Source organism: Muntiacus reevesi, chromosome 12 (genome assembly GCF_963930625.1).
Source record: "Muntiacus reevesi chromosome 12, mMunRee1.1, whole genome shotgun sequence".
In the NCBI taxonomy this organism is placed as follows: Eukaryota; Metazoa; Chordata; class Mammalia; order Artiodactyla; family Cervidae; genus Muntiacus; species Muntiacus reevesi.
Window position 1 is genome coordinate 73226628 of NC_089260.1, and position 26850 is coordinate 73253477.

Here is a 26850-nt window from a genome sequence, read left to right on the forward strand (position 1 = left end):
ATCAAATGCATAGTTTATAGGGGAAGGACTGCTATGAATATGGACCCAAGACAAGGATAAAGGGATGGATTCTGGCATTTCAAAAGAAATGATAAACTTAATAATCACCCAAGAGGTGTTTAGGAAGAAAATCTGATGAATTAGTCCTATTCTCAAATGGCTCTTAAAGGAATTGTGCAAAGACAGAGGTGGTTCATCATAAGAAAAACTGAAAAAAAAACATTTACGGTTTATCTTTAAAGGATTTTGTTAATAATTCATGGTACATTTATACAATGGAATATTATTTAAACACTAAAATGGCAATGCAAAATAGATTTATAAATATAGAAAGATGTTTCCAATATATGAAGCTGCAAAAAACTTGGAGCTTGTAAAAATTATCTTACTTTTGCAAATTAATAATATATACATTAGAGAAGGAAATGGCACTCCAATGTTCTTGTCTGGGAAATCCCATGGACTGAGGAGCCTGGCCAGCTACAGTCCATGGAGTCGAAAAGAGTTGGACACGACTTAGTGACTAAAGAACAAGAAAATATATACATAAAAGTGCTCATAGGAGAAAACATAGAAGAACTTACACATGGGTTCTATTTGAGAGATGAGGTTATTGATCATTTTACTTCCTTTTACTATTCTACCTTCCTGACTTGTACAAGAGGAGTATATTACATTATCTAAATCAGAAAATACCTGATACGCCATCCTGACACAGTATGCATGAAACTGAGCAATATGTGGGAAAGTCTGAAACATGATGTTGGGATAGAAGCTGGCCATCAGCAAACCTACCTGAACATCCTCTCGCTGACTTCCTCCTCCAGCTTCCTGGAATGGTTGGGAACGACTCCAAAGGAGCCCAAAGGTTGATGAGTGATGGGGAATGGGGTCTGTTTGGAGGAGAATCCAGCCCTGGCAGGGGTCTCCTTGGGCACAGACGAGAAAGGGAGACAGGTGGCAGTGCAAGACACAGACAGGTTGACAACCTCAACAGATTTCAGGCTGTCCAGAGAGAAGGTCTCTGCAGAGGTCACGTGGGACAGCATGATGGAGGTGCCTGCCCTGGGCTCTTGGTTTCCCGTAACCTGGGAGGGAACGGACTGAGTCACAGCGGAGCCCATGGTGTCTGCTTCTCGGACATCCTCTGGGCAGGTGTCAGCTCCTCCGCTCGGCGCCGTGTCCTCCACGACGCCAGGGCAGCTGCTTTGCTCCCCTGCAGAGTCCACGTCGATGGTTTTGGCACTGCCTGCACAGCTCACGTCAGGCACCTTGGCGTGGGTGAAACTCTCAACGTCCAGCATGCCACTGTCGAGAGAAGCTCCTGTCCCCGCAGCAGAGTTTCCAGGCACACCTTTCGGGGTCTCCACGGGTTCTCTGGGCAAAGCTCTGTGCCCAGGCGCTGCAAGTCCGAGGAGGTGTGGTATTTTTAAACCCAGACCTTTGGTTTCAACACCTGGAGGGTTGTCAGTCCTGCCATCCAGACAGCAGGGGCCTTGGGGGTCAAACCGACCCTCCTGACCTTTGGGGATATCTATGTAACTGGGGCCCTGCAGGTTGTTAGCGTCTGAGACTTCCTCCACAAGGGCATGGTCGACCCCAGCTTCCTGGATTGCGGGGCCATCGCTGAGTCGAAGGCAGCGTCCTGAGGGGTCGGTGTTCTCGGTGGGCACGGCTGAAGTTTCAGAGGGACCACCCCCATGCCGCGCGGAGTCCGCATCCTCAGCAGACTCCTCGGGGCTACTGATCTGGGGCGCAGACACTGACTTAGTCAGTTTCGTGAGTGCCAGTTCCCGCTCCTCCTCCTCAAAAGGCAAAGAGCTGATGGACGTGAGAGAGGCCTGGATCCCGCTAGGCAGGCTCGTGTTGCTCTCGGTGTGCCCCCCCTCCAGAGAGTTTCTGTGCAGGGCGTGTCTCCGGACCAGCTGCTGCAAGAAGTCTCTGTCACTGGTTAGCTCCAGGGTTCTGCTGCGAGCCTCGGACCAGGCCACGGAGCTTGGCTCGCTCTCAATGCCTGAGTCAGAGATGATGGAAGAAGATCTCTTGATGACCCCAGAGAGGACAGACACTTCCTCCTTCTCCTCTGCGTGAGGGTCCTTTGGCAAACCCTTGATGTCCAAGGGGTCCCTCAAAGAAGAGTGCAGGGGCTCGCAGGGCTCCGAGGGCGTGACCTTCAGACTCAGCAGCACCATCTTGCTCCCTTGGTCCACGCCCTTTCCTAGACAACTTAACTCATGTAGGGTGGTTTTCTCTGAAAAGACGGCACTGTGATGACTTCCACCTGCCACCCCCTTGCTTCGCTCAGTTCTGCCGAAATCGTGCTTGTCTCTGGAGCACCCACTCTCGTGCTGGGCACCAGTGAGCACTGTGGGTTCTGCTCTGAAGGGGTTCTTATTGCTAGATTTCACATCAATGTAGGTCCGCACTGGGGCCTGGCCATCCTCTGGACCAGGGCTCCTCCTGGGCAGGTCCTCATCTGCCAGCGGATGCCCCTCAACATCAGACCTTGGGCCAATCTGATGGTCAACTTCAGGCACACCCACCTTGCTCTGGAATTCACCTACCGTCAGATACACCTGAGACTCAGAGCACACGTCCACATGACCGGGTGTGGCGGCCTTCTTACTGGGCCCGGGACACCTAATAACCTCCTCACCAGACTCCCTGCGGAGCGGTTTCATGGAGGCCGAGACAAGGCTTTCCTTCAAAGGTGATTTTCTATTTACAACAAGGTCCTCCTCTCTGTCGTTTAGGTTCATTATTGCTGGACTTGTTGCTGGAACATCAAAATTAGGGTAAATACTCAAATTACATCCTATAGAAAGAAAAAAAGAAAGAAAAATGTGTTATACTCTTCAGACTCTACTTTCACAAGTGATCCACCTGATTGTATGATAAAGAGATTGTCTGCACTCTATTCCTTGATCCTTGACCCTGAGAGATAACCTCTAAATTCCTGAAATTTCACAAGTAAGAAGGGCTTCCCTCATGACTCAGTGGCAAAGAATCCACCTGCCAATGCAGGAGATGCAAGTTCGATCCCTGTGTCATGAAGATCCCCTGGAGAAGGGCATGGCCACGCACTCCAATATTCTTGCCTGAGAAATCCCATGGACAGAGGAGCCTGACAGGCTACAGTCCCTAGGGCTGCAAAGAGTTGAACATGATTTGGCAACTAAGCAATAACAAAGGATGTCAGTTGCTCATGTTGGGTTCTGATAGACAGTGGTGCTTATTTTAAATATATTTTCCAACTGTTCAAATTTTCTGTAGTTCAATCATATAAATATAATGAAGATTAACACACATATAACATATTAGCATAGATATATACATATATATACACACCTGTACACGTGCATGTGTGTATGCACGCACACGCACAAACACACACACACACACACACACACACACACACACACACACACAAGCCAATGTTTTGCGCTTGTTTTGAGCAGCTGGGTTGGCTGCTATCTCTGGACCTTATACACATTCAAGCTGTCATGCACAGTGTAGACACTAGATGTCAGGGTACAACTAACTGAAAACCCACTAACATGTTTTGTTTGAAACACTGCACTGTTTTCAGAAGTTACCTAGACTTTTATGTTTTAATTGGTGGATAATTGCCTTACAATACTGTGTTGGTTTTTCTGCCATACATCAACACGAATCAGCCATAGCTATACACAACATCCCCTCCCTCTTGAACCTCCCTCCCACACCTCACCCCAGAAGTCCAGAAACAGGTCTTTCCTGTAACTGTCCTTGAGTTCCATGAGTTTGTCCATTCACTGCAATGAAGTCACTTCCAATAACAAGCTTAATCTTAGTTCCTGTTTCTCCTCTATGAACTGACAAAACACCTCACTGATTTGTTCCCATGGCTATTGGGATGTAAGCAGAATAGCTGATGGGAACCCAATGGTAATTCCAACCCTGAGTTTTTCCAAAACTAAAAAGACACACCTGTGGCTGGGCAGTCCACATATCTGTCCTCGAAGATAACGGGCAGGGTGTTCCAATCTCCGTCAATGTCCAAGCACTCTGCGGGCAGTGGGGGCATGGTGGTGAGGTACTCTGAATTCCGGATATCCAGGGACAGCTGGCTGTGGGTCTGGATCCTGGGGAACATGGACCCGGTGAGCATCCAGGGGTGATTTAAAGGTTTTATTCTTGCTGCCCCTTTCCTCTCATCCCAAGACAGCATTTAGAAGATGTCCAGTAGACTCTAACAATTGCCATCTGTCTATCCACCCTTCCTTTATTCCCAGCTACCTATCCAGCCCCCAAAGCCCTGGCTACATGTCTTCGTACTATCAACATTTTCATATTCATTCATTCAACAAACTCATTGAACACTTCCTTCCTGTGTGAAAAGAACTGGCTGGCAGTGGTCAAACAGGAAGAGGGGTGATAAAACATACCCTTGCTACTAACCAGTAACTTTTAAACACTTTTTAAATAGTGCAACCCATGGCAAGAAATGCCCTTCATTTTCCATGACCACCCAGTACAATCACAGACACTCCCAGAAACACACATGCTGAAACAAAAGCTTCTTATTACTACCTGGCCTATCTTATTTCATTCAAAAAGTGTTGTTCCAAAGCCATGAAGACAATTTCACAGTCCACTAAATGGCTGTAACCTATTACTTGAGAGACACACTCTAGTCTGTGCTTGAACAAGACAAGCCTTGACAGCTGAGTTTCACTTGTCCACCCTGATTTGGGAGGATGGTTCTGTCTCTGATGCAAACAGCATGACCTCCCTCCCCTCCATCTCTGACTCCTAGATGAGAATGCCCGTGTGCATGCTGAGTTGCCAGCATCACGGAGCCCATGTTCACTATCTCAATCTAAGGTTTAATTCTGTTTACAGCACTTAGGACCTGAATCTGAAATAAAATTTTCCTCTCAATTCTATAGTCCTTATTCTTTTATTTTTTTAAATTAACTTTTAGTTGGAGGATAACAGCTTTACAATGCTGTGTTGGTTTCTGCCATACAACAATGTATCATATAAGTAAATATAAACCCCCTACCTCTTGACCCTCCCTCCCACCCCTCCATCCCACCCCTTTAGGATATAGTTCTTATTCTTAATGACTTAAAACTTATGTTGTTGTTGTTCCATCACTAAGTCATGTCTGACTCTTTGTGACCCCATGGACTGCAGCACGCCAGGCTCCTCTGTCCTTCACTATCTCCCAAAGTTTGCTCAAATTCATGTCCATTGAGTCACTGATATCATCTAACCATTTCATCCTCTGTCGGCCCCTTCTCCTGCCCTCACTCTTTCCCAGCATCAGGGTCTTTTCCAGTGAGTTGGCTCTTCGCATCAGGTGGCCAAAATATTGGAGCTTTAGCTTCAGCATCAGTCCTTCCAATGAATACTCAGGGTTGATTTCCCTTAGGATTGACTGGTTTGATGTCCCTGCTGCCCAAGGGACTCTCAAGAGTCTTCTAAGTTTACCTCCTCTTACATAGCATCATTGGTATCCTAGTGTATGCTCTTTATTATAGGTTAATATCTACTACTAATTGAATGGTAATCAATTTCTCCAATATCTGAAGTTACACTATGGGACAAATGATATAATCACTTGGTATCTACAGGGCTCAGTCCCTCACCTGCTTTAGAGCTCTGCTCAAATGTCTCCTCAGGGAGCCCATCTCTGAAATGTCAGAGAGATAGCACCTTCTACAGCCTGCCACACTGATATGTTTCTCCAAAGCATTTACTACATTTGGCATAGCACATTTATTTGTTTATGTTTAAATATGTTTTCATTACTAAAATATGAGCTCCATGAGAATGTGTCTGTTTGGTTCACTGCTGGATGTCCAATGCCCAAACTAGTGTCTGGCCCACAGTCAACACTAAATAGGCACTTGCTGAATGAAGGAATCTCCCTTCTACACCTAAGCGCAAGCTAAGAGACGCTCAGTAACCAGTCAGATGTCACAAGTAGCATAAGTTCCAGGATCAAAATTTCAAAACATGCATATGAGATTTGAAATCCAAGGTCTTTCCACCACAGTCACTTGCCAGTTTTTAAGACGTTAGTTATAATTATCATAGCATGAAGTCTGAATTCTTTATCCTGGCCCATAAGATCCCACATAGGCTGGGTCCTACCCTACTTCTCCTACTTGCTCACTCCAGTGTAGCTATACCTGCTTCTTGATGCTTTCAAACACCTTATGTTCCCATATAAGAAATCTTTACACCAGCTATCTCCTCTGACTCAACAGTCTTCTCTCATATCAGGATATGACTTATTATAACCCCAATTCAGTTCAGTTGCTCAGTCGTGCCCGACTCTTTGTGACCCCATGGACTGCAGCACACCAGGCTTCCCTGTCCATCACCAACTCCCAGACCTGGAGTTATAGTATAACCCCAGTCTCTGCTCAAATACTACACCCTCAGAAAAGTGGTATTTTACCACTTTGGCCAAAACATTCCTAACCTCTAAGTGATGCTTTAGCCATATTACATTGACATACAGGTTGTTCTCCAGTTGCTCCATTGAGTCTGAGTCTGAATCTTTGCCACCTCATGGACTGCAGTACGCCAGGCTTTCCTGTCCTTCACCATCTCACAGAGCTTGCTCTAACTCATGCCCATTGAGTTGGTGATGCCATCCAACCATCTCATCCTCTGGCATCCCCTTCTCCTCCTGCCTTCAATATTTCCCAGCATCAGGGTCTTTTCCAATGAGTTGGTTCTTTGCATCAGGTGGCTGAAGCTGCAGTTTCAGCATCAATCCTTCCGATGAATATGCAGGGTTGATTTCCTTTAGGGTTGACTGGTTTGATCTCACTGCAGTCCAAGAGACTCACAAGAACCTTCTCCGACACCATAGTTTGAAAGCATCAATTCTTTGGCACTCAGACTTTTTTATGGTCTAACTCTCACATTCACACATGACTACATACAGGTTTTACAGGTGCAAAAAAGAAAGTGAAAAGATCTTCAGGTCTGTCCTAAGTGATAGATGAATTTCAGCGTTTCTCCTACTGGATTTACTGGGGCATCTCAAACATTATTCCATTCAAATGTATTTTGGAGGCAAACATACTATTTGGAAACAGAAAGAAACCTCTAAACTTGTGTAGCCAAGACCAAACATCTTGGAGGAAGCAGGAAGCACTGACTCTGCCCACCAGGGAAATCTACAATGAGAGACAATGACCTCATCTTCTGTCAACCCTCTGACTTTTTTGAGCATTTTTACACTTTCCCCGTCTATCCTCTTAATTAGGTAGTTCAGTATTAATTCTTATGCTAAATGCATTTCATAGCTGCTGCAAAGTCTCAGGTGAATTCTGTGGGGTTTTTTTTTCCCTGACATAGCTTGTGGCCATACCACCTGCTCCTAATTCATTTTGCAAAGAGGACTCAGCACAGATGTCTTCAAGGACCTAGGAAGTTTCGAATCTGTCTACAGAAACATCATGATACTCAACAACAGCAAAAACTCTGGCTATTGACCTTCTCTGCCACCTGCCAGCTCCAGCCTCAGCAATCTGTCTGGCTCTTGCCTTCAGAGAAAATGTACCTGAATGTAAGAAGATGGGCAGACTCTCTCCTTCATGACCAAGGATGAAGGGAAGAGCTAACTTCGAACACGAATGTCTTTGGCGCTCACAGTATGATGTGGACATGCCATTGGTTACTTACAGATTTTCCTGAAAAGTCAGGACTGCAAGTTTTTGGTGCTCCATATAAAAGAAGGCTTCGGAAAACCTTCGGACCTGAAGAATAAAACAGTATAAACAACGTGACTCACTGGGTGGGTTTGGCCTTCAGTTTTTAAGTGGAAATTAAGGCTCAATGAGGGAAGTAACATATATTAATAAGACAAGAGCTGAGCCCACAACCCAAAGGTTCTGAAACACCTTTCTGCCCTCCACAGCTGCCCTCTCTCATTTCTAGTTCTTAACACAAACCTGATTTATGGACACAATTGAACACATGTTTATTGATCTGCTCTTGTTTTGCATTCTGTCGTTTTTTTAAATTTAAGTCTTATTTCTTCTATTAGAATAAAAGACACTTGAAAACAGAGGCCATAAATAAATGCAGATGAAATAGAAGGTGCAAAATCAGTCATGTAAGTGTGTCCACTATGGATTTTGTAGACAGCTCTCTGTCCTGTTTCTGGAAATGAAAAGACCAACATCTTTTATTAAACATGAGTCCCCACCCCCTGTGCACTTCCATCTGGTGGCAAAAAAAAATGGCCTTAAGAACAATGGATGACATGTGAAGATACTTCTTCAAAATACTTTCAAAGCACTTCATCATATTCTTTAAGATCGGCTCGCCATCACTTGGTAGCCAAGGCTGGTACTCTATGAACAGTAGAGCAAAGAACTTCCCTAGAGCAAATGGGCTTCCCTTGTGGCTCAGTTGGTAAAGAATCTGCCTGCAATGCAGGAGACCCTGATTTGATTCTTGAGTCAGGAAGATCCTCTGGAGTAGGGAAAGGCTACTCACACTCCAGTATTCTGGCCTGGGAGAATTCTATGGACTGTAGAGTCCATGGGGTCACAAAGAGTCAGACAGGACTGAGCAACTTTCAGAGCAAAGAACTGAGAACCAAAGGAAGTTCACAAAATTTCTCTGCAAGTTCATGGTGGGTCAGGACTAGCACTTAGGTTGACAGAAGCCAATCCTGACTTTTATTTTGCCCAATGAACCAACTGTTGAAAAGCTTCCTTGAGTTATCTCTGCCATGTGACTACAGAACTTATACTGTTTGACCCCTTACCCGCAAGGTGTGATGCTCCTGGGTGAGATAAGTGGTCACTTGGGAGTGCAGTGTCACTGTGTCCAGGAACTGGGTCCACAGGGCCATCAGGTGGGAGGCCAGCCAGGCGAGATCCTTGCTTATCTGCTCAGCTATCTTCTCTGGATTATTCAACATCTGGGGAGGCAAAAGTGTTGTAGTGAAGGACCTCTGCTCTATGCAGCTACTGCCATCTTCCTCTGAAGCCTTTACTGGCTTCTCGGCTTGTAATGAATCCCTCTCTTTCTCCAGACTCTCCTCTATAGCCCATTATGTTCTGAACTCAGTATCTGGCCATCATGATAGCTTCCACTTATTAACAGCGAGTACTTGGTAAGTAAAACACAAAGCGTCTTTTTAAATATATACATGAACTACTTAATCTCTACAATGAACCTATGTTAGAATTATTGTAACCATCATTTTACACAAAAATAAAATGAGAGAATTAAATAGAGCATACCCAAAGTCACACAAAGCTGGGATTGAGCTGTAAGATCATCCCCCCACAAAGCCAGGGCACCATGCTGCCTTTCCAGAGTAGGTGCTGGAAAACATCTACTGAGAAACGATAAAGTCTTTATAACTTCACACACAGCATCTAACTCGCTAGGTGATTTCCTCATGGCTGGGCTCCACAGACCCAGCACCAACTTGCTGCCACGACTTCACATTTCTTAAGGAGAATCCTAGGTTGCCTTAATGAAAGCTTGAAGGACTCAGCCTCAACAGGGCCTGGAGCTGGTGGAGGAACCTCGGGCTAGCTTCAGTTTAAAGCTGGGACAGCCATCTGCTTGGGGGTGACTTTTATTCTGGAGTGGTGAGAGAGAGATTACATCTCTGAGTATAGCCAGAGAACCAGTGGTCCAAGCCTAACACTGAATCCTAGGTGTCATCATTTATCTATCAGTAATTTAAAGTGCATCTCCCATGACCCAGGCATATGCTTAGAATACATGGGGACATGAAGATGAATAAGAGAGTGTCTCTGCCTCCAGAGAGCCTCATCCAGGGCAGGAGGTGGGAAGGTGAGTTTACCATGAAGAGTAGAGCCAATATTTTAGAATAACTAAATTTAGTATAATCTATAAAATATCAAAGATTATGTTGTACACCTGAAATCAATGTAATATAATTCAAGAATACTTCAATACAAATGTGTATAGTATCCTCTTCCTTAAGATATGGTTAAACATGAACTCAAGAACATTGAAAAAAAAAAAAGTGTAGGGATCTATCTGCCCTGGAAAATAATGCAAAGATACATAACCACGGCCATTTCAAACTCCTCTCTGAACTCCTTCTTTGATGGGTGCCTCAGTTTCTCATCTGCAAAACGAAGGTGCAAAGCAAATAACTGTTTATTGGACATAATGATGTCCAAAGCCTAGCTTGAAACACTGAAAGTTCTCTTCACTCTTCTTAGACTAACAGCTGACACTAGCATAATGCACATAGGGTGGTGTAAAGCATCTGAGAGCAAGAAAAACAGAGAAAAAGAAATCTGACACCCAGTAAGGCTCTTTAATTGCTGGGTATTGCAGCTTTGTAATTAAAGACTAGCTTCCAGATACAAAGCATCATTTAACTATAGCATCTCTAAGCTGCTTCTTCCACGGGGAAAGATATGTCTTTGATGAAGACACAAGGTACAAAACTCCAAAATGAAAGAATGACCCTTACTTTCTTCTCATGGAAGCATTGCTTCCATCACTGGTTCTGTTGGGAGTCAGGGAGAAAACAGGATGTTCAGTCTTGATTCAGGTCCATAATCCATGACCCAAAGTGTTAAGAGTCAGAAAAGGAAGGACTTGGAGGGTGAGGGACACAGTCAGCCACTGGAAAACCTGTAGGCTGGAGAGTAAGGCTTTTAGATGGACTACTAGTGGCTTATCTTTAAATTCTCCAACCAGTTACCCTCATTAATGGACATCAAGTTCCTGCATCAGCACAGGGCACTTTTTGCCCTGATCATGTTCCCAGCTGTACCTCCGGCCTGGGGCTACCCATGGCTCCAGCCACATCAACCTGAACACACAGCTCTTTGCAAACACCAGACCCTTGATCAGCTTGTACTTCTCTTTGGAAGGTCTCCTCTCATCTTCCAATCTCTTTTCCTGTTCTCTCCACCACTTTGGACTTGTCTGTTCTGCACCAGGGAACTGTTTCCAGAGCAAAGCAATTTGCCTTGTTTCTTTCTTTTCAAATTAACTTTTATTAGAACTGCTTTATAATGTTGTGTTAGTTTAGATGCAAAATGCATCAGTCATACATATACACACATCAGTCTGCCTTGTTTCTGATGGTTCTTTTGAAACTTCCACTGTGTTTCAAGTGTAAGACCAGCCCTCCTCTCCTTGAAGTCTACTTGACCTTGCACAGACTATTCTCAGGATACCACTTGCCAGGTATTGCTCAGTGCCCTGCTTGGCCTGCACACTGAAGTTTATCCTTTTCAATATTATCTGTTCCTTCTCCACAGCTGATGGATGATGAAAGCTCAGCAGCTCTTTTCTGAGTAAATGGGTGATTCTGCATCTGTTGAGAGGCACCTGGGCCTCAGCAACTGAACTTCCCTCACTGGGCTTCTTATCCTGACACTCCAGCCCTCCCCACCCTCCATTTCAGCAATACTGGCAAACGCAGCATGAATTCTGAGCTCAGCCACCAGAGAGGAATGGCAAAGCCATTCATTAAATGTGTCTTTGCGAGAATTATTTTTTCCCCTAGTTGATGACAGAAATGGCTCCAGGTAAGATTAAGAAAGCTTCTAATTAAGCCACAAGAGGACTTCCTACCTCACGGAGGCCTGGGCCTGTTCAATTACAGATGATGGGCGTGGAAGGGTCTCTCTTGTGAGAAAAAGAGAAGCCCTTCAAGCTAACAAGGAGGCAGCTTGGACCCAGTGCCATTTCAGGGGAAGCTGCCTGCAAACACACACCTGTTCTGCTTTGTGACTGCCCTCTTGCTGTTCACCTGGGCCCAGCCAAGCTCCTTTGCTCAATCATCCCTGACCCCCACCCCCTTGTGTGGTTTACTGATGCCTGTTGTGAGTTTGGAGGATGTTGAGCTCTGGGGAGCCAAAGATAAATACGTCCAGTCCTGGAAGAGGCACATGGTCCAGTTATAGCTATCTATCTCCATAGTTAAACCTACAAACTGCTATGAAAGAGATGGATCCTGAGTACTGTAAAAAGGTCATGGAAGGCTTCCTGGAGGAGGTGATGGCAGCATTGTGTCTTCAAGGTAAGCAGGGGTCAGGTGGAGAAAAGCCTGCTTCATATCCCCTAAACTAACTGTGTTCTCTCATCATGGGCCTCAGTCCTGGCTGCAAACTGAATCATGTGCTAAGTCGCTTCAGTCATGTCTGACTCTTTGTTACCCTAAGGACCATAGCCAGCCAGGCTCCTCTGACCATGGGATTCTCCAGGCAAGAATACTGGAGTCAGTTGCCATGCCCTCCTCCAAGGGATCTTCCCAACTCAAGTATCGAACCCACATCTCCTAAGTCTCTTGCACTGGCAGGCAGGTTCTTTACCACTAGCACCACCCAAAGCCCCAAACTGAATCACTGGGAGACTATAAAGGCTTTGGGCTCATCTCTGAAGGTAGGACCCAAACATCAGGATTTGGTGGATACTCTGCATGATTTGACCCCGTCTGCTGTACCGAAGCGTGTAGCTGAGTTTCACTAGAACCTTCCCATCGGTTACGGAGAGCACAACCCATCCTTTCTTAAAGCACTGCACAGCAGGGCCCCTGACCAGCTGCTCCAGCTCACCCTTCCAGCCCAGCCTCCCATAGCCGGCTTCAAATGCCCCCACCCCCCCGACCCTGCAGCCATCCTGGGTCCCAAGCACCAGTGGCACTCCATCAGGTCCAGTCTCACCCTGGTTTTGCACGGTGGTCCCTCCCTGCCTCTCTCCTGACCTCACTGAGAGCTGCCTGTGCTCCCAAAGCCCTGCCCCCCATGTTATGCTCCTGGTCCAGCAGTGATGCTACCGACAGCTCCTGCCTCACGTGGGCTGTTAGTCCTGGGAAGCTCTCTGCCATCTTCGTGTCTGTTGTATTCCCAACAGAGTAGTCGGCACATAGTAGGTGCTTAAGAAATGTGAGTAAGAGTCACATAGAGTAAAAGTGCAGGCACACCCCTGGCAGTCCAGCGGTTAAGAACCCACGGATCCATTGAAGGGGGCAACAGGTTCGATCCGTGGTTGGGGAACTAAGATCCCACATGCTGCATGGCACAGTCAAAATATAAAAATAAATTTAAAAAAAAAGTGCAGGTGAATTGCTCTGTGACTGCAGAGTTCTATGTTTGCTTTCAAATTGTCTTAAAGCACCCAAAACAGTTTCCACTTCGTAGTCCACCCTTGAAATGGATGCTTTTGTGACCATATGCTTGGTTGACCACTTGGTGGTGATGCCCTGCCTCTAAACACCCTGTGGGCAGTGATGTGCCTTTCAGGAAGGTTCTGGGGAGGGAGCTCTTTTTCTTTCACTCCCAGCAGTGGGCTAGCCCTTCTGCAAACCACAGAGCAGCCCGATGCACACCCGAACTCCCCCTTTCCCTCCCTGACACCCAGCTGCCTCCCTCCCTGCAGCTAATCTGGTTACTCTGAACCAGATTAAAGTCTGCGGCAATACCATCACTCAAAACCAGGGGCCATTTCCCTGCAGCTTGTGGGCTCCGTGCCAAAGCAGGCAGGCAACCCACCGGCTTTTCGTGAAGTATGTCCAGCAGCCCCAGTTGTCGCCTGAACCACTGCGGGGACCAGATGCATCAGTACCACAGTGGCTCCCAGATGGCCTTGGGTTCAGGCCCCAGGTCCACCCTTAGTGGTTCAGGGCAGCATGCTCCTCTGTGACAAAATGAATGGGGACACACATGTGTCCCCCGACCCCAGGCACTCGCGGCTGCCGTGGGGGCAGCACCTGGGGAATGTGCATTTCAGGCGCACAGCATGATGATACACATGTATTCTGTGACCCCGACACAGGCTGGGATCTGGGATTCTGTGCAGCAGTGCTGCAATGCCTGCATCTGGACACCCCTCTCCTCCAGCAATAAATACAAAGAAACTGTGTGAGACTACAAGTAATGGGTGCATGGGCACTTGAAATAAATTCCGGGCAAAAAATACAAAGAGACCAAAACCCAACTGCCAGTTTTGAAGAACCCGAGGCAAAAGCAGAGTTCTGCACATGCCCCCTGTACATGACACCTCCTAAGGGGTGGACACAACACCTAAGCCCTTCCCCTGGCCCTGGACACACCCTACCCTCACCCCATATAAAGAACCAGCTTGCCCCCACCTTGGGGAGTGAGCAAGCAAGGGAACCTGTTACTTGTTCTCTCTCCCTCCTTCTACAGCAGGGACCCCAATAAAGCCTCGCCTGAATTCCCTGTCCGGCCTCTGATCAATTTCTATTGATTAAGAAGGCTGAGAACACTAGTTGGTAACAACATGACTGCCACAATAAAGTTATTTAATACGCCTATCACCTCATAGAGATAAAACATTTCTTCTTGTGATAAGCACTTCTAAGATCTACTCTTCTGGTAAATTTGAATATATAATACAGAAGTGCTATAATCACCATACTGTATATTACATCCCCAGAACTTAATTATAATGGAAGGTTTATACCTTTTGACCACCTTCACTTGCTTCCCTCACCTCCACCCACCCCTACCCCTGGCAACCACCAACGTGGTCTCTTTTCCTATGAGCCTCTTTTTCTTTTTAAGATTCCACATATAAATGAGATAATATAGCATTTGTCTTTTTCCAAATGACTTATTTCACTCAGCATCATGCCATCAAGTTTCATCCATGTTGTCACAAATATAACGATTTCCTTCTTTTTGTGACTGTATAATATTCCACTGCACATAGACACAGTGCATCTTCTTTATGCATTCAGGTCGACATTCAGGGTATTCCCATGCCTTGGCTATTGTACATAAGGTTACAATGAACACGGGGGTGCAGATATCTCTTCATGATTTCATTTCCTTTGAATAAATACCCAGAAGTTAGAATTGCTAGATTGTATGGTAGTTCTATTTTTAATTTTTTTGAGGAAACTCCATACTGTTTCCCATAGTGTCTGCACCAATTTACATTCCCATCAACAGTGCACAAGGGTCCTCTTTTCTCCACATTCTTGCCGGCATGTATTTTTTGTCTTTTTGATGAGAGCTATTCTAACAGGTAGGCTTTCCTAGTGGCAAGGATGGTAAAGAATCTGCCTGCAATGGGGAAGACCTGGATTCGATCCCTGGGTTGGGAAGGTCCTCTGGAGGAGGGCATGGCAACTTACTCCAATATTCTTCCCTGGAGAATCCCCCTGGACAGAGGTGCCTGGAAGGTCACAAAGGGTCAGACACGACGGAGCGACTAAGCACAGCAGAGCACATTCTAACGGGTGTGAGGTGATTCCTCACTCAGTTTTGATTTTTTAATATCTGGGGAGCTTTTAATGAAAAACGCAAACCCATGAGCTCCACTCCCACCTCCCCTGTTTCAACCAGTTTAGATGCGACACAGGTCAAGATGTTAGTCCAAGTGTATTTCTACTGAAAGGCCAGGGATAAAAAACACTGGTTTAAAAGACAGAATTGCTAGTTTGCAATAAGACCATCTCAAGTCCTACCCAGACATGGATTAGCCATGTCACCAACCCTGAAGGGCATGCTCCCTACCACTTCATGTGCCTCTCATTACATGAGGATAACCGTGTTCACCCAGACCTTCCAACACCATGGGATGTAACAGTGCTCCAGAGACTGTAAACAACTGCTTGCATCAGCTGAGTACTTATTAAGCACAAACTCTTAGTACATGCTTGATGAACTTTTGGTGAACATACATTACTGTTTCAACATCATTGTCATCATTGAAGCTAGCCTCATGCCAAGTGTGAGCCATTTGAGCCAAGGTGCAAGATTTCTGTCACTCTCCATGAGAAGCACATGACCCAAAGTCAACAAACATTTGTTAGGTGGATGGGTAATGGACAATAAAAAGTGTGAGTGCTAGGGTGCTTTAGTCATGTCCGACTTTGCAACCCTCTGGACTGTAGCCCACCAGGCTCCTCTGTCCATGGGATTCTCCAGCCAAGAATACTGGAGTGGGTTGCCACGCCCTTCTCCAGGGGATCTTCCCAACCCAGGGATGGAACTCACGTCTCCTGTGGCTCCTGCATTGCAGGCAGATTCTTTACCACTGAGCCACTGGGGAACCCCAGTAAATAGTGTAAATGTCAGGGAAACCAAGACCTGTTAACCTGTTTGGTGTTTTAAAAATATCTAGCACATGGCCGGGCACACAATAGATGTCTAAGAGACCCAGAGATTTAGGGCAGTGGGATAGGAGACTGTTTCTTCAGTTGAAGATATAACAGGAGGTTACCAGTCGTGTCTTTTCATCTCTGATCTCTACACCAAGCAAGGAACTCTGCCCCATATAATGACTGCCGTTCAGAACCAAGGAGTTAGCTCCCTGATTACCTGTAGCTCTGAGCACAGCTGAGAGAGTGTTTCTTCAACAGCAAGTGACTCTAGAAAGAAAAAAAACAATGAAACAGACACATACTGAACTGTGGAATTGCTAATGGAAGGAAAGAAGCACAGATTTCAAGTCAGCATTGACGTCACAGAAAAATTACAGGCTCTGTGAACTCCTGTCATCTTTTGGGTCTAAAAGATCCTATTAATAAAAAGCATGATTTGAAGCCATGTGATGTCACCCTGGGTTAAAGTCAACATGCTCCATGGGTGCATTTCTGAGAAACAGAAGATCCCCAGGTTCACTTAGTGAGGTCCAAAACAATCCCACATTCTGCTGTGCTTTTGTGGGTATGTGGGCGTGCACACACACACACACACACACACACACACACACACACCTGGGTCCTGACATCTGGTACCTAGATCTAGATCCCCTTCACACAGCTGGATGTTCAGAAGTCCAGGAAAGTGAGGTCGCAGAGCCTAGCCTCCTGCTCAGCACCACCACCTCATCATGACCTTCCCAACAGGCAGCAGAGGAGCCTGCAACCTTGCCATTTTCTCAGTTGGAACTGGGTGCACTCTGGCCATTTGTGGTTTCAGAGTTTTGCCTGTGTTTGCACTCTCCCTAGTTCCAAGAGGCTGTGATGAGTTTTCACATCACATGTGGCTGAAGCATGAGTTTTAACGAAAGCATTGCTGAAAAGCTGAGAGCAAGGAAACCTTCAGCTCCGATGGCCCTCATGAGTGGGCACTCGCTTGTCCACCTGGCAGCTGCCCTCCACCCCCTACGAGGCAGCACAGACTTTGGTCCGTGCCCATGGCTGTGACTTGGTGTCTGGCACAATGCCCAGTACACAGTAAACCTTCAATAAAAATATGGTGAGTGAGAGAATGGACAAATAAATTCAGTTCTTTGGGTAAAAAAAAAAAGTTGAAGCAAGAAGCCAACTATGAGTACACGTGTCTTCACTTTCTGCCTGAGCTAAACTGGCTCTGAACTATGCGGATCTCCTTTGAGTGCATCTGACCTGAAAAATTTCAACTCCAAGATCATGTGCTTCAAAGACAGCATGAGAGGGACTTCCTCGGCAGTCCGGTGGTTAAGAAGACTCTGCGCTCCCAGTGCAGGGAAGATGGGTTCAATCCCTGGTCAAGGAACAAAGATCCCTCATCCCACGTGGTGTGGCCAAATATAATTTTTTTCAAAAGAGGACCATAGAGCTGACAAAACCCAGATGGTAAGAGGGCGCCAGAGGTCAAGGCAACAACCACAATGTTGCATCTACTCCTTCATTCTGCACACCAACCACTGGGTGTGAGAGGTCTGGGCTCAGGTCCAGCTTCTGCCCTTAAAGACCCCCAGCCTAGTGGGGAAGAGAAATATGCAACTACACGATTGTTGTATGGTGTGTTCAGTGTCATAACAGACAACCCACAAGGCTACCGATCCCACCAAAGCTATGACTCGCTCTGCAGGTGAGATCTCAGGGCTCAGGGAGAGACGCTAAGGTTCCCTGCAGCAGGACAGTTATTAACTGTGAAAACCAGGCCGAGTTGGAGAAGGAAATGGCAACCCACTCCAGTGTTCTTGCCTGGAGAATCCCATGGGCAGAGAAGCGCGGCAGGCCACGGTCCATGGGGTCGCAGAGAGTCAGACACGACTGAAGCGACGAAGCACGCACCAGGTTGAGGGCCTGGCTTCTGTTCTAAGGACAAAGGGCCTCTTTAGGGGACTTTGAGCAGAACTATGACCCACCACCTGCTGTGAATGAGTGTGACCTGATAATAAAAGGCTGCCCTAAGCACAGAACCTCTGTACTCCTGCCTCATCCTGCCACACCAGGCTGTGTGACTGAGTGGTCATTTCACGTCTCTGAGCTGCAGTCCCACCATCTGTCAGTCAAGAGGGAAGGGGCCCAACGATCATGATGTCTGATGATGGACAAGGAGCCATCCACCCCTGGAAAACCAAAGACGATGACTACTGAGAGCTTTCTCTAATCACCCATTAAACACATACATGTAGGTATTTCTTGGACGGTTTTACACTCTTGTAAGTTGCAATCCCGTAGCTACAGCCTCATTAAGGAAAAGCCTGTAAACAGGCATTTTCCCTTAGAAAGCAACTTCACATTATGTACCCAGAGTAGATGTTTAATACATGTTTAATAAATTTAATCACTTGGTGGATGAATGGATTAATGAGTAAATGAACATGATGACTAGAGGCACATGTGTCTTTTCCTGCATTGGCATGCCCAAGATGTCTTCCTGCTAGAATGATGTAAAATGCCAAAACACCAAAACAAAAACCAAACCAAACCCACCCGAAACAGGGCTTGCTACTGTGACATTTACAAGAGCGTGCTGACTCTTCTAGGGCCCCAGCCCAAGAGCGGAGGGTGGGCTGCGGGGGTGAGTCTCCCCCGCATGTAAGTTCCCAGCCCCTTACCCAGCTCCATGCGTGGCAGTTCCGGGATGTCCCTCAGGATGGTCAAGAAGTAGGCACGGAGTCCCCGGTAGGCGTGCAAGAGCAGGAAGCACAGCTCCCGGTGCCACTTGTAAGCGTGCTGCATGCAGTTCTCGGAGGGCACATAGAAGCTCCCCTGTGGGGGGAAAACAGAAGCAGAAGCTGAGGACCACCCTGTGGCCTGGTCCTGAGAAAACTGGCGAAGATGGTCAAGACTCCAGCAGAAGAGCTGGAGTCTCCTCCCTACCCTTCTACATGGGAAACCCACTGAAATTGGCCAAGTTACTGTCTAATAATCTTCAAATTAAAGCAATAATGATAGTAATAACAACCTTAGATGATGATGATGACCACGATGAGGGCATGGACCTCACAGGTTTGGGGCAAGTGAATGTCGCCCCCTCTTGTAAGCCTCTTTCTCTTGCCACTGTAAGAAGAAGCCACGTGACCGACAGAGGGGGCTCCTTTTCACAGGGAGAGAAGGCACTGAGAAAAACCTTTGTATTGGTAAATGAAGAGCACAGTGCTGAGAAGGAGAAAAGTGCTTTGGGATAAAATAAGAAGTTGGTGGCTTTCAGCTCTCAGTGTTGAAAGTGTCAGAGGCTGTGGGTGTGACCATGGAGTTTGAGAATGCTGCATATTGTGTTTGCAGGTGTAAGACACATCACACCCATAATTACACATCCCAAGTCATTTATCTGAAGAGGAAAATACGCCTGAGTCCACAAGCTACTTGTAGGCGAGACATGATGGAGGAGGACCAGGACAGTTCGGAATTTCTTGCAACCCCTCCAGAGAAGGATGACTTTGGGTGAATTTCAGGAAGGATTTAAAAACGAGAGATAGGATTCTCACAGAATGGGTTTGGACAGAAAAACAGAGGTACTGAGTACTGTGAGCTTCCCAGGTGGCGCTAGTGGTAAAGAATCCAGGAGCCAATGCGAGAGACATAAGAGACACGGGTTTATCCCTGGGTTGGGAAGATCCCCTAGAGAAGGGAACGGCAACCCACTCCAGGATTCTTGCCTGGAGAGTCCCGTGGAGAGAGGAGCCTGGCGGGCTACAGTCCATACAATCGCAAAGAGTTGGACGCAACTTAGCACACACCCACGCACACACACCGAGTACTGAGCTGGAGAATTTCATGGGTATAGGAATCTATGGCTCGTGTGGCTATGAGCGGAGCAAGTAAATGTCTCTTCACCATCCCGTGCTTTCTAGCCTGTCCTGCTGGGTGAAACTACAGGTAAAATGTTGTCGGAACTACATCCTCTGGGCTCCTGTGAGTTGACCTGCATGCTGTCCATGAGGCAGCCTCCTGCCCTCGTTGTTGCCTTCTCCCTTGGCTCCTTCTGAGAGGGCTGAGTCGGTGCAGTGGGGGCAGGACAGGTCTGATAGGGGTCAACAGCCATCTGAACTTCCTCTACTCCCAATGGTGTCGCAAAGGTGGGTGCAATTGCATGAACTCTCATCACTACATCATGATTGCTGGGTCATGGAATGCAAAGTGGTACAAATTAGGAAACCTGGCTGGAAGTCTCAGTCAGGTCTGCTGTGACCTCTCCCTGAGATAGTTTTAGGTTAATTCCTTGTTGTTTATCAGGCACTAAGTCGTGTCTGATTCTTTTCAATCCCATGAACTATAGCACACCAGGTTTTCTGGTCCTTCACTATCGCCCAGAGTTTGCTCATATTCATGTCCACTGAGTTGGTGATGCCATCCAACCATCTCATCCCCTGTCACCCCCTTTTCTTGCCCTCAATTCTTGTCCAGCATCAGGGTCTTTTCCAATGTGTTGGCTCTTCATATCAGGTGGCCAAAGTATTGGAGTTTCAGCATCAATCCTTCCAGTGCAAATTCAGGGTTGGTTTCCTTTAGAATTGACTGGTTTGATCTCCTTGCAGTCCAAGGGATTCTCAAGAGTCTTCTTCAGTGCCACAATTCGAAAGCTATCGAATTACTTTTTGAATTCCCTGGTAAAAGACTGCAAGACAGACATCAGCCTGAAGGAAGATTGTGGTGTGTGTTCTGGGGAGCAACACCCATGGGAGGGGGGGGTGGGGCAGAGGGAGGAGCCCACTGTACCCTCCTGCAGGCAGAGACCTCAGTCAACCCCAGGGGGAGCTCTGGACCTGCAGAGCTCTCTGGCCAGGCCTCTGTACTGCATTAACTGTTACTAGTCACCCAGGGAGGAGGTGTGACCTTGGTCAGCTGCTCTCTCAGACAGAGCAGCCTTCATAGAGGGAACTGGCCACCCACTATTGGCCACCATTGTCCTTGGTAGAGCAGGAAGGAGAGATTCAGATCTAAAGGTGGAAACTAGGCATCACAGAATTCCCTATGGAAAGTCCCAGCAGCGTGCTTCACTCCCGAGCACCTCAAATTAACCCTGGCTTTGCCTCACGAGGTCACTACTGATTTGAACTGAAGAGAGACATTCAACAATCTTTGGCATTGAAAGACTTCTCCATTTCATCAAGCAGAAAACCCAGGTAGGACACCTGTAGTCACCAGGGGCCCAGGGTAATCTGTATATTCCTGATTCTCATCTTTCCTATTATATTGAGATCAGAAGCCAGTATAGTTGTGGGAAGACAAGCGAAGCTTGTGCATAGCAGGGAGTGTGTGTGCTGGACTCTCCAGGTCTACGGAGCAAGAAATAATTCACTGTTCATAAACCACCTAGACGTTCCCATCACCCTGTATCTCACTGAATCCTTAACAAGCACCTTATAAGGCAGATATTCTCACTTTGATTTTCAAAATATAATATGGTAAAAAAATTCAATATTACCAAAGGAAAAACAATATAAAGTTCCCTGTTCCCCAGAGTCCAGTAATTTTCTTGTACATCCTTCTATGAAGCTTCCATATGCATACATACTGATGTATATTTACATGCACTTACATGCACGTATGTCCTAGAACAGACAGACTCACACTGGAAGATGTTCCGGAACATTTCTCTTTTACTTATTTTTGCCACTTATGCCTTGAAGTTCTTTCTATTCAGACCAAATAAGTGATAGGACTGCAATTCCCATTTCGCAGGTTAAAGGCTGTGGCTCAAAGAATACAGTGAGCTGCACAAGGTCACTCTGCATTTCTGCCTGCAGCAGGAAGGATTCTCAAGTTCAGGTGCTCAACGAAGGCAGTCCTTGCTCACCTGCCACGTGTGCTTCTGGGAACCATGCTGGCAGAGGACAGCTGCTCTGCTTAACTGTGACAGAGGCCTGAATACAAGCCCTGCGGTGCCTCCCTCAGCTGTGACTAAGCAGAAATAAAAGCGACAGAGGATTAACAAAGGCATCAGATCCAGTGGCTCTGAGTTCCCAGCTTGTTTGCTTCCAACACCCCCGAAACCCTCCGTTTTCCAGTCCTGCTCACAAGTGCATTTTCCTATCACCAAGGCCTCCTTTTGACAGTGCTCCAGGACCCATGGATGAGGCAACGGATCTATAAAGTCCATTATTAAGTTCCACTTTTCAGACTAGACACGAATCTTAGACAGATGTTCTTATGCAGAGAGACATACAGAGAATGTTGGAGAATCTTCAGAAGGCTGATTCAACGTGATTACTGAGATAACATGAAGTCAGAATGCTAACCCAAAGAGAAATCCTAATAAAATATGCCTGGATATTATATGCCTATTACTATAAACAAAACAAAAGGTATTTTCCATAAGTATTCAATGGCACAACATTTGGAAAGTGAGTGATTATATTTGCCATAGAAAATTGCATTTGCCAACCCTCCAGGCCTGCAGAGCCAGTATAGAGGAACCTATACTCCTAATAGAACTGCAAGAAGTGTAATGAAAAATCCTGCCCAATCTTCCCAGCACAAAGGAAGAACTCTTTAGCCTTCCTCCTGATCAACGGTCTGGAATGGAAACCCTAAAGAATACAACAGGATTCATGCAGGGTGAGCCAAACACAAGGCTGTGAGCAGACCCACAATGGAAGGCACTCCTGGCCAGGGCCCACCCCCATGGGGTCATCTGTACAACATGTGCATAAAAGGGGTGATCATAGTCTGGTCTATTAGGGTTAAGGACTAAACAAAACCACTGGGTAAAACACAGACCTCTGTGATGGCTCAGTGCAATGCCAGGGTACACCAAAAGGAAATTTAAAAATCAGGACACATCCATTGACGGCCTCTGAAAACCCATCTATCAATTATGCAGCTCGCACCTCCACGGTCAACCAGGTAGAAACTGACAAGTGGACTTTAACTTAATGGAACTCTTCAGGGAGCTGTGCAGGGATAAGGTTTGGTTGGAACACAGAATCCAAAGTCAAATAGGGTCTATTCCTTGCTTGAGGACTATCCATGTGACTAAGTTAGTCCTTCAATATCTAAAATGTCAGTTTCCAAACATGGAAAATGGGGATAATAAGTTCAATTGTTTAGTACAGTGTCTGGTTTATATTAGGTATCTGTTAAATGTTAGTTAGGAAGTTCTTCTTTCTCCTTCATTTATTACCTAATGAAGATAGTTAAACTTTCCATCAAATCAGACCTTTATATGCATGCCTCTCAAATCTACATTTCTGCATCTAATCCCTGCTCTGATCTCTAGATCCCTATTCCAAACTGCTCAATGGATAGCTTACCTGTTGTCACAAAGGCATCTTAAAACACCTGTTATACAGAGTGAAGTAAGTCAGAAAGAGAAAAATAAATATCATACATTGATGTACATACATTGAAAGGACTGATGCTGAAGCTAAAGCTCCAATACTTTAGCCACCTGATACAAAGAACAGACTCATTAGAAAAGACCCTGATGCTGAGAAAGATTGAAGGCAGGAGGAGGGGATGACAGAGGATGAGATGGTTGGATGGCATAATTGATTCAATGGACATGAGTTTGAGCAAGCTCCGGGAGATGGTAAGGACAGGAAAGCCTGGCGTGCTGCAGTCCATGGAGTTGCAAAAAGACACGACTGAGCAACTGGTGGTTGCTCAGACACAACAACAACAAATGGCATCTAGAAAAATGATACTGACGGACCTATTTGCAGAGTAGGGATAGGGACGCAGATGCAGAGAACAGATTTGTGGACACAGCGGGCCAAGGAGAGGGTGGGATGAATTGAGACAGTGGCATTGAGATATATACACGACCATGTGAAAAGTGGCTAGCTAGTGGGAAGCTGCTGATAGCACAGGAAGCTCAGCCTCGAGCTCTGTGATGGCCTAGAAGGGTGGGATGGGGGGAGGTGAGAAGGTGGCTCAAGCCAGAGGGGATGTATGTATCCTTAGAGTTGATTCACATTGTTCTACAGCAGAAACCAAAACATTGTAAAGTAATTATCCTCCAATTAAAATTTTAATTTTTTTAAAGGAGATTACTGTCCCTCTTACCTGATCCTTCTCTTCCCTCTGGTCTTTGTCAATGGACCCATCTTGCCCAACATTCAAGGAAGCCAAGGAATTCCTCTAGTCTCCAGACCTCTCTCATCTCAAGAATCTAAGTCTTGAAAGTTTGAAAGCACTATTGCCTCTGCTCTACCTTGAGTCTTCTCTATAGCTTACTTTAATTACTACCACACCCTTCTAATCATTCTCACTGCCCAGGTACCATCTTTCATCTGCAGCACTACTATATTCAAGTTGGTTTAGAGCAGCCCCACTGACATCTGAGGTGGCGCTAGTGGAAAAGAACCCACCTGCCAATGCAGGAGATGAAAGAGACACAGTTTCCATCCCTGAATTGAGAAGATCCCCTGAAGTAAATGGCAACCTACTCCACTATTCTTGCCTGGAAAAATTCCATGGGCAGAGAAGCCTGGCAGGCTACACTCCATGGGGTTTCAATGAATCAAACACGACTGAGAAAGTGAGCACACAGACACTGTCTACAAGATTGAATTCATATTCCTTAGAATGGCATGCAAGGCCTCAAGCCCCAGTCACAACTCCAGGGTCAGTGGCTGCCTCTTGCTTCACTCCAGAATCCACTAGTTGCTATTCCTTCTTTTAAGATCCTGTCCCCTTGCTGCTCGAAGCTCACCACCAAGAATCAGATCAATGTCCTGTCCCTTGTGAAGCTTCTCCAACTACTCCCTCCTCTCGGGTCCCTTACACATACCTCATTAGACCAGTTATTTCTGTAAAGTTCTCTCTCCAAACCTCCATGCACATGTTGAGGTTAGACAGTGTGCTATGTCTTTGAACTTGAAACATTTACCTAAAGAATGGATGTTTTCAAACTGCGGTGCTGGAAAAGACTCTTGAGAGTTCTTGGACTGCAAGGAGATCAAATCAGTCAATCCTAAAGGAAATCAACCCTGAATGTTCACTGGAAGGACTGATACTGAAGCTGAAGCTCCAATTCTTTGGCCACCTGATGAGAAAAGCCGACCCACTGGAAAAGACTCTGATGCAGGACAAGATTGAGGGCAGGAGAAGAGGGTGACAGGATGAGATGGTTGGATGACATCACCAACTCAATAGACATGAGTTTGAGCAAACTCCAGGAGATAATGAAGGACAGGGAAGCCTGGTATGCTACAGTCCACAGGGTCTCAAAGAATCAGACATGACTTAGCTACTCAATAACAACAACTGTTCATTGTATGCCTGATGTGTGCCTGGTACTAATTTCTGGTGCCTGAATTCCTCTTCTTGGTGATTTAGTGAGTTTTTCACCACTATCTTTGTTTTAACCAATAAGAAAATAACAATAATAAATGCAACATCATTACATAGCCAACATTTATTATTTAACTCTATTAAATGTCAGGCAATAAGTGTTTTATATGTATGAATTATTTAATTCATATGCCAACCCAATGAAATAAACACAATTATTTATCCCCACTTTATAGATTGGGAAACTGAACTCCAGAATGGTAAATACCAAATCACTTGTTTGCAGGCATATAAAAGATAGACCAGCAATGCAGACACAGTCTGACACTGGAAACCATACATTCCTAGCCTTAATGCTGAATTTAATCTTCAATTTGAGCTTCAGGGAGTTGAAAGAGTCTGTGTTCACACATCCAGGAGGCAGAAGAGTTAAGCTTCTAATCCCTGTTAAAGCCTCAATTTTCAAAGGAAACTAGCTCTACAGATTTCAAGAGGAATCAAAACTTCCTTGTACTAACCTTCACTTTGTAACTAACTAGCTGCAATCCCAGGAAAACAGCTTTAACTTTCTGCCCTCTTAATTGTCAGCAGTACATTGATGCTGGGCTTCCCAAGTGGTAAAGAATCTGCCTACCAGTGCAGGAGACACAGAAGACCTGGGTTTGATTCCTGGGTCGGAAAGATCCTCTAGAGGAGGAAATGGCAAGTCACTGCAGTATTCTTGCCTGGGAAACCCTGTGGACAGATACGACCGTGGACTATGGTCCACGGGGTTGCAGAGAGTCGGACATGACTGATAGAGCATACACAAAGCACATTGCTGCTACCTTAGTTAACAGTTCCCAAGTTTTGTGTCCCAACGCACTGGATCATGGTGACTAGCTGTGAGTTGAGTTACAAGTATTTCTTACCAAAAATGGTTAATATATAGAAATCACAAATTCAAAGTCGTTCCTATCACCCTCTTACTGGTAACCCACAGAGTTTCCTTTAGCAGGAACAAAGGGTTAGAAGAGTTGCCAGGCTTGGACAGATGAGCAGACACGATGTGGGGAAAGTAATTCACAGTCTCAAGCCTAGGCCATGTTCCCACCTAGGCATCTGCTCCAATTTGCATGTATGTCCTTGCTGCCCTCCAGCATCACACGGCCCCAGGTAACTGAATGATCATACAAACGACTGTTGAATGATCCCAGGGAGATCTATGTGGCTCCAGCCATAAAATGAATACATTTGGTTTTGTGTTTCTCTCCCTCTGCAAGTTGGATGTACCCCCGCCTTCCCTCCTGGAAATGAGGAACAGAATGTTATTCATCTTCTAATCCCAGCTACTTTCACATACTTTCCATCCATGTGGCTGACTGAACGGAAATTTAGATGAAAAGAAGGGCAGTAGTGAAGATAAAGAGATGCTCTGTAAAGGACTGTCATGGTGGTGGGAGGGGCAGTTA

The 26850-nt window shown here is 45.9% G+C and overlaps 1 protein-coding gene across 1 annotated transcript in view; it reads right to left on the reverse strand.

Moving 5' to 3' along the window:
* The window catches only part of FAM135B (family with sequence similarity 135 member B), a 146838-nt gene that overhangs the window by 12298 nt on the left and 107690 nt on the right, over nt 1-26850 (reverse strand). Inside the window, exons 7-12 of the mRNA XM_065903154.1 lie at nt 18775-18928; nt 16320-16369; nt 8786-8941; nt 7693-7766; nt 3970-4124; nt 796-2815 (exon numbers count right to left, since the gene is read on the reverse strand). Coding sequence (XP_065759226.1) covers nt 796-2815; nt 3970-4124; nt 7693-7766; nt 8786-8941; nt 16320-16369; nt 18775-18928 — 2609 coding nt within the window. The remainder of the gene's footprint in view (nt 1-795; nt 2816-3969; nt 4125-7692; nt 7767-8785; nt 8942-16319; nt 16370-18774; nt 18929-26850) is intronic.